General features: G+C 32.3%; 1 protein-coding gene across 1 annotated transcript in view; it reads left to right on the top strand.

Moving 5' to 3' along the window:
• Positions 1–14,827, top strand: part of LOC122636442 (scavenger receptor class B member 1) — a 30,483-nt gene extending 15,656 nt beyond the window's left edge. The window contains exons 2-6 of the mRNA XM_043827646.1: positions 5,244–5,581; positions 9,073–9,570; positions 9,918–10,116; positions 11,691–11,899; positions 13,069–14,827. Of these exons, the coding sequence (XP_043683581.1) occupies positions 5,244–5,581; positions 9,073–9,570; positions 9,918–10,116; positions 11,691–11,899; positions 13,069–13,317 (1,493 nt within the window). The 3' untranslated portion in view covers positions 13,318–14,827. The remainder of the gene's footprint in view (positions 1–5,243; positions 5,582–9,072; positions 9,571–9,917; positions 10,117–11,690; positions 11,900–13,068) is intronic.
• Positions 14,828–15,345: the final 518 nt, after the last annotated feature.

Consider the following 15,345-nt stretch of genomic DNA (forward strand, 5'->3'; position numbering starts at 1 on the left):
TATATATATATATATATATATATATATATATATATATATATATAGATATACATACGTGCTTGCCTTTCGAACAGCTTACTTTATTTTACAGAATCGTATATACCGTTATACAACTCCGTTAAACAGAAAGAAAATTAATTAGTTCAATTTCGAGGTAGTAAATATTTTTACGTTCGATTTTATCGTTCCCTATAATTGTTCCAATTCTTAAAATGTTATGATGTTAGAGGTCGTATATAATATTTGTATTATTGTTTCCACCGTTGTATATCTAAGTAAGTAGTACTCGTTTCTTCTTCCTTCGAGTAAGTAGATAGCTATTCCACGTTTGAAATTCGTCGAGCCATGCGATCACTTGGTCAACGACGAGGAACGAACTATAATAATTTCACTGGACGTCGTAGGCGATGTCAACGCAACGTGAGATTATATAAGTGATCGCTCGTACAATATCGTAGATATCATTTCCTATTTCTCTCTCTCTCTCTCTCTTTCTCTCTCTTTTTTTCTGTCTCTCCTTTCCTTTCTACTTTTTTCTTTGCTTTGTTGGACCGAAAAGAAATTATTTAGATCGCTTTTACGACATTAAACATACACGTCACGTTCGTAGGGATAACGCATGAAAACTGTCCAATTGTTAACTAATTTATTTCTAACAAATAAGTATTTACACGAACAAGATGATTTCCGTTTCCCATCCTCTTCGATTTCGTTTACATCAGCGTTTTTCTTCGAACGGAGAATACTCGACAAATTCTGTAATTAGAACGAAACGTCTAATTTATTTTATACGATGGATAGTTAGATATTAACGACAAAAAAAACTAAACGAGTAAGTATATAATCGATAAATATATAATATAAGAAAGAAAACGATTAACGATAAACGAATTAATCAATATATAACTTAAGAGAATTAATCGTCCAAAACGAAACCGATGAAAATAATAATAATAATAATAGTAATAATAACAATAATAATAATAAAATACACTGGATATGAATTTTGATCATTTTTCACGGAACACTTATAAAATTTACGAGGAACGTAGAGCGTTAGGAAACGTTGATTTAGATTATTATCTATTATCATTTTGAAATATCGCCTTGTATTTTTTCAAGTACAAAACTACATACTTAAATACTTACATACGTACTTACATACATAGTCGAGGAGAATTCGTCGCAATTTGGACTTCGTGATCGCGATCGTTACGTAAAGAAATATCGTTTCTTCGCTTATTACTTCGCTGGTTGCGTTTCTCCGATTTCTTTTTCCTTCTTTCCTTTTTTTTCCTCTTTTTCTTTCTTTTTCTTTTTTTTCCGATCTTCCATCATAGGATAAATTTAATAACGAGTGTCGAAAGCACTCGAGGGTAGTTTGAAGTCTTTTCAAACTCGAAATCAACGATCAAACTCGAAATAGAATTTTTACAGGCCGGCGGATGCTTCTTTATGCTTGCTTTATTTATATTTTACAAGGCTAATCGTTCACGGGAGCGTGAAAATAATGTGCAAAGGTTCAGGAAAAAGGAAAAAAAGGAGGAAAAAGAAAGAAGAAAAGAAGGAGGAAAAGAAAAAACAAGAAGTCGGAAGACGATCCGATCTTTCTTTCGTCGAGGAAGCGTTTCCTCGTGCATATCAAAGCGACTTCTCTTCTAGAAAGGCTTCCACGGGTGTTAAATCGTTCGCCATATTTCTTTTTCCCCTCTTGTCTCTTTCCATTTCCTTTTCTTTTATTTTTAATTTTTTTTTGCACGCTCCAACAGCTAAAAGTATTTACTTTATTTTGCTTTGATCTAGATTTCAACAGTACCGAATCGTATCCATGATATTTCGCTGTAAAAATTTTACGATTTCCCCATTAGTAGTAGTTAGTCGCTATAAAAGAAATAAAAATCGACAAATCGAGATCAAGAGATCGAAGTTAGTTGGCGGTCGACTTTTTCTTTTCTTTTTCGTTCTTTTTCTTTTTGTCTTGTAGACAAACGCAAATTATTTTCTCTTACTTCGTATCGCAATGTTTTTTATTTCTCTCTCTCTCTCTCTCTCTCTCTCTCTCTCTCTCTCTCTTTCTTTCTGTCTCTATTTCTTTCTTTTTCTTTCCATAATATTTAATCGGTCGTTAAATATGTACGTCGAATTTAATGACGTCGATAAATGTACACTTCGATATTTGCTTTATTAGTCCTTTACACGAGATTCGTTTCTTAGCCGTTTTAATTATAAATATTTAATTCCTTTTCGTATAATTTCATTTGGATTGGGCAAAAAAAAAAAATAATATCCTAGAGTCGTAATAAGGAGAGTCGTAAATACAAAGATTTGAAAATTTTTTTCCTTCTTTCTTTTTTTCCTTTTTTTCTTTATTAACTTAGTATGACTTCGATAATTTCCTTAAGATATACAATATTATGCTCTCGTAGAAAGGCAAACTTGAGATTTTTTTAACGCGGAACAGTTTAGATCGCAATATTAGTTCTTGGAAACGATCGTCGCTTTCCGTAGGTAATGAATGAGGACATTGAATCGATTAAAAAAATTATTTTTCTTTATTATTATTTCTTTACTATTTCTTTTTCATTTTTATTTAATTCCCTTCTTCGTACTTATTATTCCGAGAATTATGATTACTACGGTATGATAGTTACACGCGCTTTTCGCTTTTCATTCGGACGTACGCTTTCTAAACGAGCTTTACAATTCTAATTAATTCTATCTCGTTTAAAGATTACGAATTTCATGTTGGAAAGAAACGGTCGATTTAAATTATAATCGATCGATCTATCCGATATGTCTGATTATTTTTCTTTAGAAATGATTATTTTCTTTTCTTCCTTCATTTTCCGTTTTTTTCTCTCATTTTTTGTTTATTATAGAAAAATCACTTTCTCTTCGTTACGTTGCAACGACGTTTAAGTAGATTGTAACAAAAGAAAAAAGAAAAAAAAAAAAGAAAAAGAAAAATAGAAGGTTAACATACGGCTCGGAAAAAATTTGCGGTCAGCGTTAGACGATAATGTTTAACGTTAAAACAACGTGGTATTATGAACGCGAACGTAAAGAAATCCAATATCTATGTAATAGTAATAAAACTATTAAGAATCTTGTCCACGTAAACTGGTCCACGATTGCTTACGGTGTTACGGAACGTTTAAACGTGTTAGAAATATTAAATAACACGTTTAACGAACGAACTTTCGTGCCTTTCCTTTCCCTCTAAAGTTTACGAGCCGGTTGTAATCGATGACGTGAGTAGTAGGTAAATGGACTTCGATCGGAATTTCATCGAATGCATTTTTTTCTTTTTACATCGAACGAAATTTCGTTGTTTTATTTTTGATTTGTGTATTTCAATCAAGAGACAAAATATTAAGCGTTAAATAGGCTGATAATTGAAAGAAATGTTTTACGAGGTCCAATCGGCAAGTACGTGCGTATGTATGTAAAATAAATCAATTAAATGGGGAATGTAACGCATATCTTTTCGTTTTAAATAATAAAGACTGAGAACTGAATGAGAAACATTACTATAATATAGAAATAAAAATGACGAAGTTCAACGTGTACGATATAGAATTAAATTTATTATTATGTAATATAAATTTATGTTCTTTTCCGTCACTGGTTGTCCGAAGCGAATGCTTCCACTGAAGTAAGTCTCTGAGTAAATCCGCGATTGGTATTTGTCATATATGTCGCTATTACGTATTATACCCCTCTCCGTTATTATATTTCTTAATGCTTGGTATATTTATCAAATAAAAAAAAAAGGAAAAAAAAAAGAAAACGTCCGAAGAAATATAATAATGTCTCACACAGTTATGTCTATCGAGTATATGTAATCATTTATTATCTATAATCGTGCGTTTCATTCAACGTCGATGGAATAATATAAATATAATTCACGATTTTTACGTCAATACTCGAGAATGATCGACATTATTTTCGAACGATTCGCATTGAGAAATGTTCGTTCGCATCGCGAAGATAAAATGAGATATTCGCGCATAATTCTTTCATAGAAAGGAAAGAAAGAGAAAGAAAAAGAAGACAGGAGATAGAAAGAGAAAGAGAGAGAGAGAGAGAGAGAGAGAGAGAGAGAGAGAGAGAGAGAGAGAGAGAGAGGAAAAATTCAATAGTTACGTAACAAGTTCGAAAAAAAAGTAACCTTGACCTAATGGAGTATATCGCTTTATCGAAACGTAATAGATCAGTGTCGACGATCTCACAGAACAGTTCGGTCTATGTGTCGTAATAGGCATATACATAAATGCAAATGTTAACATTCGAATAATGTACATAGTTGTTTCATTTATTTTTTAACTCATAGTAAAAGTCTTATTCTCGTTTATTCTTCGAGAGCGGCGTTTTACGTAACCTTTTTATTTCTTAAAAGAAATGAATTATTTTAAATATTAATTTTGTTCTTCTTCTACTACTTCTACTCGTTCTTTTTCTATTTATTTCATTTGCATCTCGATCTTCAAGTAAGATCTTTTTTTGCCGTTAAAATTCATGGCAAAACCAATAAAATCGTAACCATTTTTAATTGTAATACACGTTATTATACGTTGAGGGATCGTATTAAAGATATCATTTTATATTTATGATCGTTAATTAACGAACTTGTCTTACCGATATTCTTGCCATGTTTTAATAGTTCTTTTTCTTTCTTTTTTTTTTTTACTATTCGTTCGGTGCAATTATCAAAGAAGAAGAAGAAGAAGAAAAACCGTAAAAAGATATTCGTTATAAAGTTCAGATATATCTTAAAAAAGTCACTCATTAATTCTAGGCCCCCTGGCATGATTGTCGTGATCACCTTGACTCCCTGTGACCTTGACATTGGAACTTTCGTATCTTTCTCTTAATGAACAGAACCGACCGGTTTCTCGTAGTTTTTCTTCGCTAATCTAAATTTATTCTATCCGTTAACTAGCAAATGCTCGTGATCGTCCTCTTATTACATATCTTTTAATGTCCCTCTACCTTTTTCCCTTTTTTTTTCTGAATTTCTTATTTTATTAGGATTTTTTAGCTCGACGATTAAAGATAGAAAAAATTGTGTTTCTCGTATTCTGCGAAACGATTCAAAATCGAGCGAAGTCATTTCGTTAATAAGTGTATTTATCATTTTCGAGCTTTAACTATTATTAATTGAGAAAATAATGAAGTTCGTTCCTTCAGTTCATTCTTATTTTATTTTATTTTGTTTTTCTCTTTCTTTGTTGTTTTTATAGGGGCAGCTGTGGCCTTCGGCGTCCTTCTGATCGTTATAGCAGCGATTTTAGCAGCTCTTTTCCCTCAGTTGATAAATATCATCGTGAACAAGCAAATCGCGTTGAAGGACGGTGGAAGGACTTATGGCTGGTGGAAAGCGCCGCCTGTTATACCACGTTTACACGTATACATTTACAACGTCACGAATGCCGATGAATTCTTGAACAACGGCGAAAAACCTGTGTTAGACGAGCTCGGACCGTACGTTTATTCACAGCACTGGGAGAAAGTCGAGATAAAGTTCAACGAAAATGATACGGTCAGCTACAAAATTCGAAAGCAATACGTTTTCACGCCGGTAAGTCGATTTATAAAGATTTCTTTTCTTTCTTCTCTCCTTCCTTTTTCTTTTCTTTCCTTTTTCCTTTGTTTATTTTCACATCTTAGAGATTTCAATGTAATCCAACGATCCTCGTAAACAATCGACGTTTCAATATATTTCTCGTGTAAGATCGTTCGGCTCGTATTTAATTTGAACGATGACAATTTTTGCGCGTGAACGATATAGAAAAAAAAAAAAAAAAAAGAAAAGAAAAAGAAAGAAGGAAAGAAGGAAAGAGAAAAGAAGAAAGTAAAAAAAAAAAATGTGATGTGTCTAGTATCGCTGGAAGAACAAATCGAGATAATACAATCGTCTCCACGAGAGGTTCGTTGTAATGATTAATGTAATAATGAGATTTGAAAACTCTCAACAGCAGAATCCTGTCGTATTATTATTTAATTAAGCTCTCTCGAGTTCTTACTTTCCGACGTCTGGTCTTTCGGTTTACGTAAATATTAGAAAAGGGACGATGAAAGGAAGAAATACACAAGTAAAATTGACTTTTCTTCGGAAAGAAAAGAAAAAAGAGAAAGAAAGAAGAGGAATTGATTCTTCAATATAAGTTAATTCCAATTGAATGTTCATCTCGAGTGTGGAAAAAAAAAATAAAAAGAACGATTATATTTCTTTGAAAGATCACGACAAGAGTTGTCGTCGTACCGGAATTTGTGGTTTTAATTAATCATCGAGTCTTACTTTCTTCTCTCTCTCTCTCTCTCTCTTTCTCTCTCTCTCTCTCTCTCTCTCTCTCTCTCTCTCTCTCTCTCTCTCTTTCTCTGTTTTTCTCGTTTTCTATTTCTTTCTTTTTTTTCTTTACCGCATCTCATCATTCTTTTGAGCGATGGACCTTATGACCTAGCGTCGTGGAACGTATCGTACGATTTCTCTTCTTTTAGATGAAACTCCATCTTTTGTCTCGTTGAGAATGATTGAAACGGTTATTATCTCGGAAGACGAATAGATCGTAAAAGTTATTACATGATCGTCACTCGAAAGATTAACATTTATTTGAATCTTATTTCTATTACTTGAACCTGATAGTAGTGAATATCTAATAGTATTAACGATATATTCGACTTATTCAATCATACGATATATATATATATATATATATATATATATATATATATATTATATGAATATAGTTACTCTTACGGTTAAGACTTGAAAAGAATTTCCGTTCGTTTTCTTCATTTTATAATAACTGCTCGGTCATCTGTACTTATCTCTCGTATATATATATATATATATATATATATATATATATATATATATATACTATATTTATACGTGCATTACACATAACATAGAAAATAATTAGATAATAACGTTCTAAAGGAGTTTATGATTTATAAAGTTAAAAACAGTTCGCCATAACTCTGTCGATCGTTATATTTTCCACTTATAATTATTCCATTTCTAACGTGTACGAGTTAATATAACGACGTAGTAAGAAACCTAAAGAAGGTGTACGAAACCATGCGAAGGTAACACGCATGGTAAACGTGCAAGAAACTTTCACCAACGACGAAGGTGATAACTGTATACGCGTAATTTATCTATGCAATAATTGCAATTGAATGTATTTAAGTAAATCGTTGATTATCATAGATCATTCGTTTCAAATTCGAATGGTCGGTCGGTCGGTCATAGAGAAAAAATTATATTTTTATAATAATAATAATAATAATAATAATAATAATAATAATAATAATAATAATAATAATAATGTTCTCTTTTTGTTTTTTAATTATATACGTACGCAAGAATAGATTTATCATTCGATTCACTTCATGTTTTATTAAATTGCTATTAAAATTAATTAGAATTTTAATTAATTATTCTTCGAGTGATTTCGTCAAAGAAAACAATCTTGAAGTGCAATACTGATCGAGTCGAGATCAAGGACATAAAAAGATCACTATTTGCAAGAATCAGCAAATGACGGTAAGAGAAAGAGAAAAGTAAACGATGCATAATTTATTTTTACACGTTTGTGGTATCGAATGTACGGAAGTTAACTGGTTAGCAATGAACATTGCATAAATTTTCTTTAGTTTTTCTTTTTCTTTTTTTCTTTTTATGATCGATGAAAATAGATCACTGATAAATAAGTATACGTATTTTCTTTTAACGATCATTTTGAAACGGATTTCGAAAGCTCAATACGTCGACTTTCCGTATTTTCATGAGAGACGAATCAAGATGTCTATATTTTCACGATACGAAAGAGAATCTGTAAAACCTTTTAACGTTTGACTTACGCTTATCCTTTTACTTCGAGTATAAAAATAAATTTTCAAGAAATCCACCGGTAAATATGTGCACACGTAGAATGAATTCGCATTTACATTAACATTCACATTCACACGCACAGATATTTTTCTCCTTTCATAAAAGAAGTTCCGTTTCTTCGAGTGCATTTTAAAACGGGGAAAAACCAAAAAAAAAAAAAAAGGAGAAGAAAAGAAAAGTCGAGACATTCGCGATCTTAATATGATTCATACGAGTATTCGATTTACATTCGAACGAGGTAACTCTTTCAATAACTCATTAAGAATTTATTTCTATTAATTGATTTCCTTTTTCTCGATGAAAAATGACGAATGAACGAATGAGAAAGATATTTAAATGGAAGGGCTAATACACAAAAAAAAAAAAGAAATAGGAAAGAAGAAAAAATGACAAATCGCATGATCTAACATGAACTAACATTCAATTTTTCTCGATGATTTTTCGATGAAAATAATGATGCGATATATATATATATATATATATATATATATATATATATAATAAAAAAAAACCAATGAATATCCGGAGATAAGACCAGAATACGTGCTTAATTCAGACGTCTTCTCGATGTTACTAATTCAATACCGCACGTAATATGTCATGCATCAGCACGGAAAATAACTATTCGTGCTGCCGAGATATTCAGTTTCAGAACGAAAGGAGGACTTCGATTTAAATTTACGCTTCTTAGACGTCGTTTTTCCGTGATCCGACATTTTCCGATTGTCATCTTTTATGCAGATTTTCTTCACCTTTGTTTTCTTTTTTCTTCCTTCGCTTTTTTTTTTTTTTCTTTTCTTTTTTTCCCAAAGACGTTCGATAAATAATAATATATGTACGACCGATAAGACGTGCAAGGTCGATTATTTATATGAAGGATTTTATGAATTTCATGCAAAACATTTTTAAGAATTTTTTTCGTTTCTTTTTTTCTTTTTCATCGTAATCAATTAATTATTTATATTAATAAAGATATGAAATAGATTATAAATTCATAATAAACTTTTATGATGAAATAATTTATTATAGAATATTAAAAATACGATAATCATGTATAATATGAAATCAATCTGTATCTTATCTAAAAATTCTATCCAGATCATGTATATGTATGTGTGTGTCATAGATAAAATGAACGTTTAGATAAACATTCGTAATTTTCCATTTAATAGGAACTGTCATCGGGTTCCGACGATGATCTCGTCGTCGTGCCAAATGTTCCAATGTTATCGGCGACGAGTCAATCGAAGTATGCGGCACGTTTCCTGAGACTCGCAATGGCGTCGATTATGGACATTTTAAAGATAAAACCTTTCGTCGAGGTGTCCGTTGAACAATTACTTTGGGGATACGAGGATCCACTTTTGAAATTAGCCAAAGATGTTGTACCGAAGGAACAAAAGTTACCTTACGATCAATTTGGTTTACTTTATGGGAAGAACGGTACCCAACCGGATTGGTATACAATTTTTACGGGTGAAAATGATGTGACGAAATACGGTATGATGGAAAAATGGAACGGTAAGGAGGCATTGGGTCATTGGTCGACACCAAGTTGCGATAGTATCATGGGTACAGATGGTAGTATCTTTCCACCTCACATAACTAAGGATACCGTTCTGAAAATTTTCGACAAGGACCTTTGTAGGGCCCTTCCTTTGGTATTTCAGGTAAAGGACGAATTTTTTTCAACTTTTCTTTTTTTTTTTTTTTTTAAACAACTAAATCTTTCTTTTCTCTGTCTCTCTTTTTTTATCATTTGCAATCCGATCTGTTACGGGTAAAGCAAATTTTTTTTCTTTTTTTTTTTTTGAATGACTACATTTGATTATTAATAATTAAACGTGAAATAAAGCAATTAATTTTTAAGGAACAAATGATAGCCTGAGAAAGTAGTCTTTCTCACATCGAAACAATACCAGAGAAATCTTACGTAGGCTCTTTCTTTTTCTCTCTCTTTTCTTTGGGATTACTAACGATCGGATTTCCTTTCTCTTTTTTTTTTTTTTTTTTATAGAAAGAAGTGATGACTTCCGGGGGAGTTCCTGGATATAGATTTACGCCACCGTCGAATGTCTTTGCCTCAGCTGACAAAGTACATTCTCAACAATGCTTCTGTCCTGCCGGTCCACCATGTGCACCTGAAGGAACATTCAACGTATCTGTCTGTCAATACGACTCACCCGTACTTCTTAGCTTTCCACACTTTTATATGGGTGAATTGCTCTTTATATCTTAATTTTTCTTCTTTTTTGTTTCCTTTTTGTTCTTTCTCTCGTTTTAAAATCCTTCGGGATAATCAAGGATTTGTTAATTATATCTATCGGTACAAATACTCTTTATAAATTTTATTTCAAAACAATATGAAAAAAAACAGATAAATACTTATTTTTCTTATATATAAAAATTATAAGAGATTTTTCGATAGATCTACTATTACTTGTACTTGTAATAGAGATTACGAAAGTATCGATATATCGAAAAAAAGTATAATCGTTCGAGAGCGATATAAGTCTAATAGTAATTACGAGTAGTAAAGCGAACGTTCATCAAAAATTTTCTTGATGCGATACAAGTAGAATTCATCCATCGATCCATCGATCTACGTATCTATTCATGCATCTATCGATCCTACGTGTTCTATTATCTAGCTAGGGAAAAAGAGAAAGTTTCTATGCGTATTACGAGGTGCGTTCGAAAGCTCATGCTATTTCGTAAGTCATCGTCTTGTCTACTTCACTTCCGGTTTCGCGAAACGTTACCCACGAGACCTATTTCTTTTTTCTCTCTTTCTCTCTCTCTCTCTCTCTCTCTCTCTCTCTCTCTCTCTCTCTGTCTCTCTGTCTCTAACTTTTCCCTTTTGTCGTTGCGTTCCCTTCCAACAATAACTGCTCGATTCGACGAAGCATCGTGAGACTCGTGACCGCGATACTCCCACGAATTACACCACCAGGAGGTATCGTCTCTTTGTTTCGTGAGAAGAAGAGAAGAAGAGAAGAAGGAAGAAGAAAAAGAAGAAAAAGAAGAAGAAGAAGAAGAAGAAGGAGAAAGAACCAGACGATGACTGTTGCACGACGACTATGATGATGATGACGATGATGACGATGACGACGATCGAGTCGTCAACTTTTGATTTTTCCTCTTACTTTCGAATCGAGCCTAATTGTCTCTACGTAAACGACACGAGAGAAAAAGAGAGAGAGAGAGGGGGGGGGAGATAGAAGGAAAGGGAAAAGAGAAAGATCTAACTTTTGATCTATAGCAACGATCTTTCGTCAGAGAACGAATTCCTCCTTTTTCTTTTCCTCCTACATTCTTCTACTGTAACTCCCACAACAACGTCGATCGTTGAAAATTAATAGAAATTGTTTCGCGATGATGTTTTATCAAAAGAAAATTCCATCGCTTGCATTATTATCCACGCATAGTTACTCACGTAACTTCTGCTTATTATTATTATATTTAGAATTACGTAGAAGTATTTAGATCTTACATACGTAGTTATAGTTATGTATGCATGTATGTATGTCTGTTGAGATAAGATATAATAATTATTTTCTTTATTTATGGAATATTTTGATGGATGATTTCGTTTGTTAAAAGTCGTTTATTAAAAACAAATTACAAATAAGGAAATAGAAAATCGTCGTTGTCGCGTTATTTTTTCATTCGTCGTAATTTTTTCTTTTTTCTTCTTCTTTTTCTCTGCTTTCTCTTTCTCTCTTTTTTTTTTTTTTCACACAATAACGATAATGTGACCTCTTTTTTTGTTTCCGTTTGTTTTTTTCAGCCGATCCGGCATTGAGAGAGGCCGTGATAGGTGTGTCACCGGCTGAACAGGACAAGCACGAGTTATATGTCGACGTGCAACCAATGATGGGCACGGCCCTTCGGGCTCGAGCAAGGATGCAAATAAACCTTGCAGTGAGCCAGGTGCGAGATATCAAGCAAGTCGCCTCTTTTCCCGATATCGTTTTCCCCATCATGTGGTTCGATGATGTAAGTTATTTGTATAGTGTATATATATGTCTGTGTATGCATGTAACATGAACAATAGCAACAACAACAGCACTACACCTATATCCCATTTTGGATCTTATTATACCATACTGCTTTTTCTTCTTTTTTTTTTTCGTTTTGTTTTTCAACGATCGAAGGAAACGCGTTTCTTTATCTTTCTTTCTCTGAGAATGATTTCTTACTTTCTTAGTCGTATTTGTTGTTGTTATTGTTATTGCTGTTGTGCGTTGCAATATCTATCTACATCTTCGAACGTTCCTACTTTTGTATAACATCGATTGTAAATTATGTATCCCTTTCTCCTTTGTCTTATCGCCACGTGATACTTATTTATTTCCATTTCAATTGCATGGGAATATTCGAATAAACCTTTCCGATCGATCGGAATGATAATAAATTATCGATCAAGATATTTACTATCTCTTTTTTTTTTATTATTTAATCAATTAATCAAATTTTAACTAGCACGATTTTATTGATGTTTCATTCAAATAATATCTTTGATAGATCGAAACTAGAAACCACTCGAGTTTCTTAGACACAATTTTATGCAATGACGGGTGTTACGTATCGAGCACGTATTTCTCGTTTATAACTGTTACAACCGCAAACAATGAGAGTTTAGGAATCGTTGCTATTGTTACCGAGCATGTATTCGAAACATTCCAATGATTGTCTCGCGTAACAGATAGAAAGAAACAGAAATAACGTGACCTATCGCAATGTGTATTTTTTGAAAGGATCACATTGATTATGCGAGGATTACTTGGATAGATTGGTTGGACATTCACGTAACGATTTGATCGATCTGTTTATACTGTGTCGAATGGAACGATAAATATTACGTAGACGTAAAAATTTAGAAACATAGTCGTCAAAATCAAGGGACCTTCTGCTTTAATATGCATATTTTATGTATATATATAAACTCTCTTCAATATAAATTGTATGTTCTTTTCGGTTGTTAAAGGATTTGTAAAATGAAAAAATAAAAAAATTAAATAAGAATGAACAACAAAAAAAGAAGTGAGTCATAAAAAGTAGAATACTATAAAAGTAAATAACGTTTAAATGATGATTAATATAAAGCAATTAAATGATACTGAAGAGGAAAACAATTTTAAAGAAAAAACCATTGTATTTTGCAGGTAATCGATGAGTTACCACCAGAGATGCGTTCGCTCTTAAAAATGGCGGTCGATTTGCCGCCTGTCGCTAGAGCTGCGCTTTCAGGAGGATTAGCTGCACTTGGTGTGATCATTCTCATTGGTGCTCTTTGCTGTTTGGCACGAGCTGCTAAACGACAGGAAAAACTTCACCTGAGTAATCCTTTGCCAGCGAACACGACTAACAACAAAACTGGTCAACTAAATCCAGCGTTTCAAACATCGAAATAAAATTCTTCTTTTTATCGAGGGATAGACAAAGAGAGAGAGTGAGAGAGAGAGAGAGAGAGAGAGAGAGAGAGAGAGAGAGAGAGAGAGAGAGAAAGAGAAAGAGAGAAAGAGAGAAAGAGAGAGAGAGAGAGACAAAAAATTATCATCGATATCGAATGCATTTATTTCGAATCGTCCGTCAAAACTTTCCAATTAATTTTTATTCCCTTTTTGTTCGACTTATTTTAATTCTTTTTATTTTCATAATTTTTTTCTTTTCCTTTTCTTTTCAAGCAACATTACTTTTTATGCGTTTCCATGAGACGGACGATCGATTAATAACCCAATCGTGAGTTGTTTGATGAGTCCTTCCGCGTGTATGCGGTTCGACGTTAATTATATTTATTACATTTACCTGTAGGAAAGATCTCGATGGAGACATTTATTTCGCATGGCAAATGCGCGAGAATATAAAAGAAAGTATAGAAAGAAATATAATAAGAAATAAATGCGATCTATTTCGAAACGAATGTCCTTGGATGTATCCATTGATCGATAGGGAACAGTCGATATATAAATCGTCTGGGTTCGGAATGTATAGTTTATCGTTCTTCCTCTTATTTTTCTTTATTTCTTTTCTTTTTTTTTCCTTTTTTTTTCTTCGTTTCTTTTCCTTATTTCTCTTTTCACTTTTTTTTTTTCTTTCTTCGGACGCGGGTAATCTCTCATAAGGAGGACTTCCTTTTTTTATCTTTTCTTACTTCTGTTTTTATCTCTATTCTTTTCTTTTTCTCTGTTTTTTTTTTTTTGCTCACTCCGTCGCCATCGCCGTCGCCGTCCAGTCACTATTATTTCTTTTTTATTATATTTTATTCGACAAAAAAATTTGTAGAAAGTGCCGGTGTGCGCGGAGTGAGGTAGGTGGAGGGTGATATACATATTTATATATATATATATATTTTTTTTTTCTAAAGAAATTCAAATATAATCTGTCAATCCGTCCAGACGCTCTCTAAACCAGTGGTTTAACTTAGGTATTCAAATTTTAGAAAAGAAAAAGAGAGATCTATAAAAGTAATAAATCATCGCTGATAAAGAAACGATAAGCTTTTCGTTTTTTTTCGTGAAACGACGAGTCTGGAAAAAAGCAAAGATGTAAAATGGAAATTTGAAAGACGGTGTTGTTTGATTGTAATTATTATTATGCTATTTTATTATTATTATTATTATTATTATTATTATGCGATTTTATTTTTATTACTACTACTATTATTAATACTTTAACTAAGTCTGTACGATGATCTTACGTTACTCATTTGTATATGTATATTTTATATCGTAAACGTGTTAAGTTTAGAAATGATTAGTATTAATATATGTAGGTAAGATTATTTTTGTACGATAATAATCGTCGTAGGATGCCAAAAAATATTAGGATACGTTTTGTGCGTAACACACGAATAACGTATCACGGATGAACGAATAATAACGATCGTACAAATCGACCGAATAAATGAATGTAATTAATTAATTAATTAATTAATTAATTAATTAATTCTCAGAACGAGAGGAGAGAAAAAGAAGATGTCAATATAAAACGAGAAGAAAAAAGAAAGAAAAAAAAGAAACGATTAAAAGAAATGGCGGTGTAAAATTCGATGGATATTGATTCTGAATCATTCTATGATCGATCGATCAATCGATTGGAAACACTTGTTTATCAATTATCTCTTACGGAAAATAATTTTTCAGAGGTTATCCATTTCTTTTTTTTCTGTTTATTTTTTTTTGCTATCCTTTTTTTTCTTTTTTCTTTATCTCTCTCTCTCTCTCTCTCTCTCTCTCTCTCTCTCTTTCTCTCCCTCTCTTTCTCTCCTTAAGGAGCATACGGAAAATATATAATGGTAATTGGTTTTTATAATTGGATTATTGAAAAATTTGCATCGAATTAAGATGCATTGATAAGTACTATCGATCGTCGCTTCCTCTCGACCTTCCGTGGCTCTTTGGAAATCATTTTGTTAGATAACTTTTGCCACGAGTTCGATT

Source organism: Vespula pensylvanica, chromosome 22, assembly GCF_014466175.1.
Source record: "Vespula pensylvanica isolate Volc-1 chromosome 22, ASM1446617v1, whole genome shotgun sequence".
NCBI classification, from domain to species: domain Eukaryota; kingdom Metazoa; phylum Arthropoda; class Insecta; order Hymenoptera; family Vespidae; genus Vespula; species Vespula pensylvanica.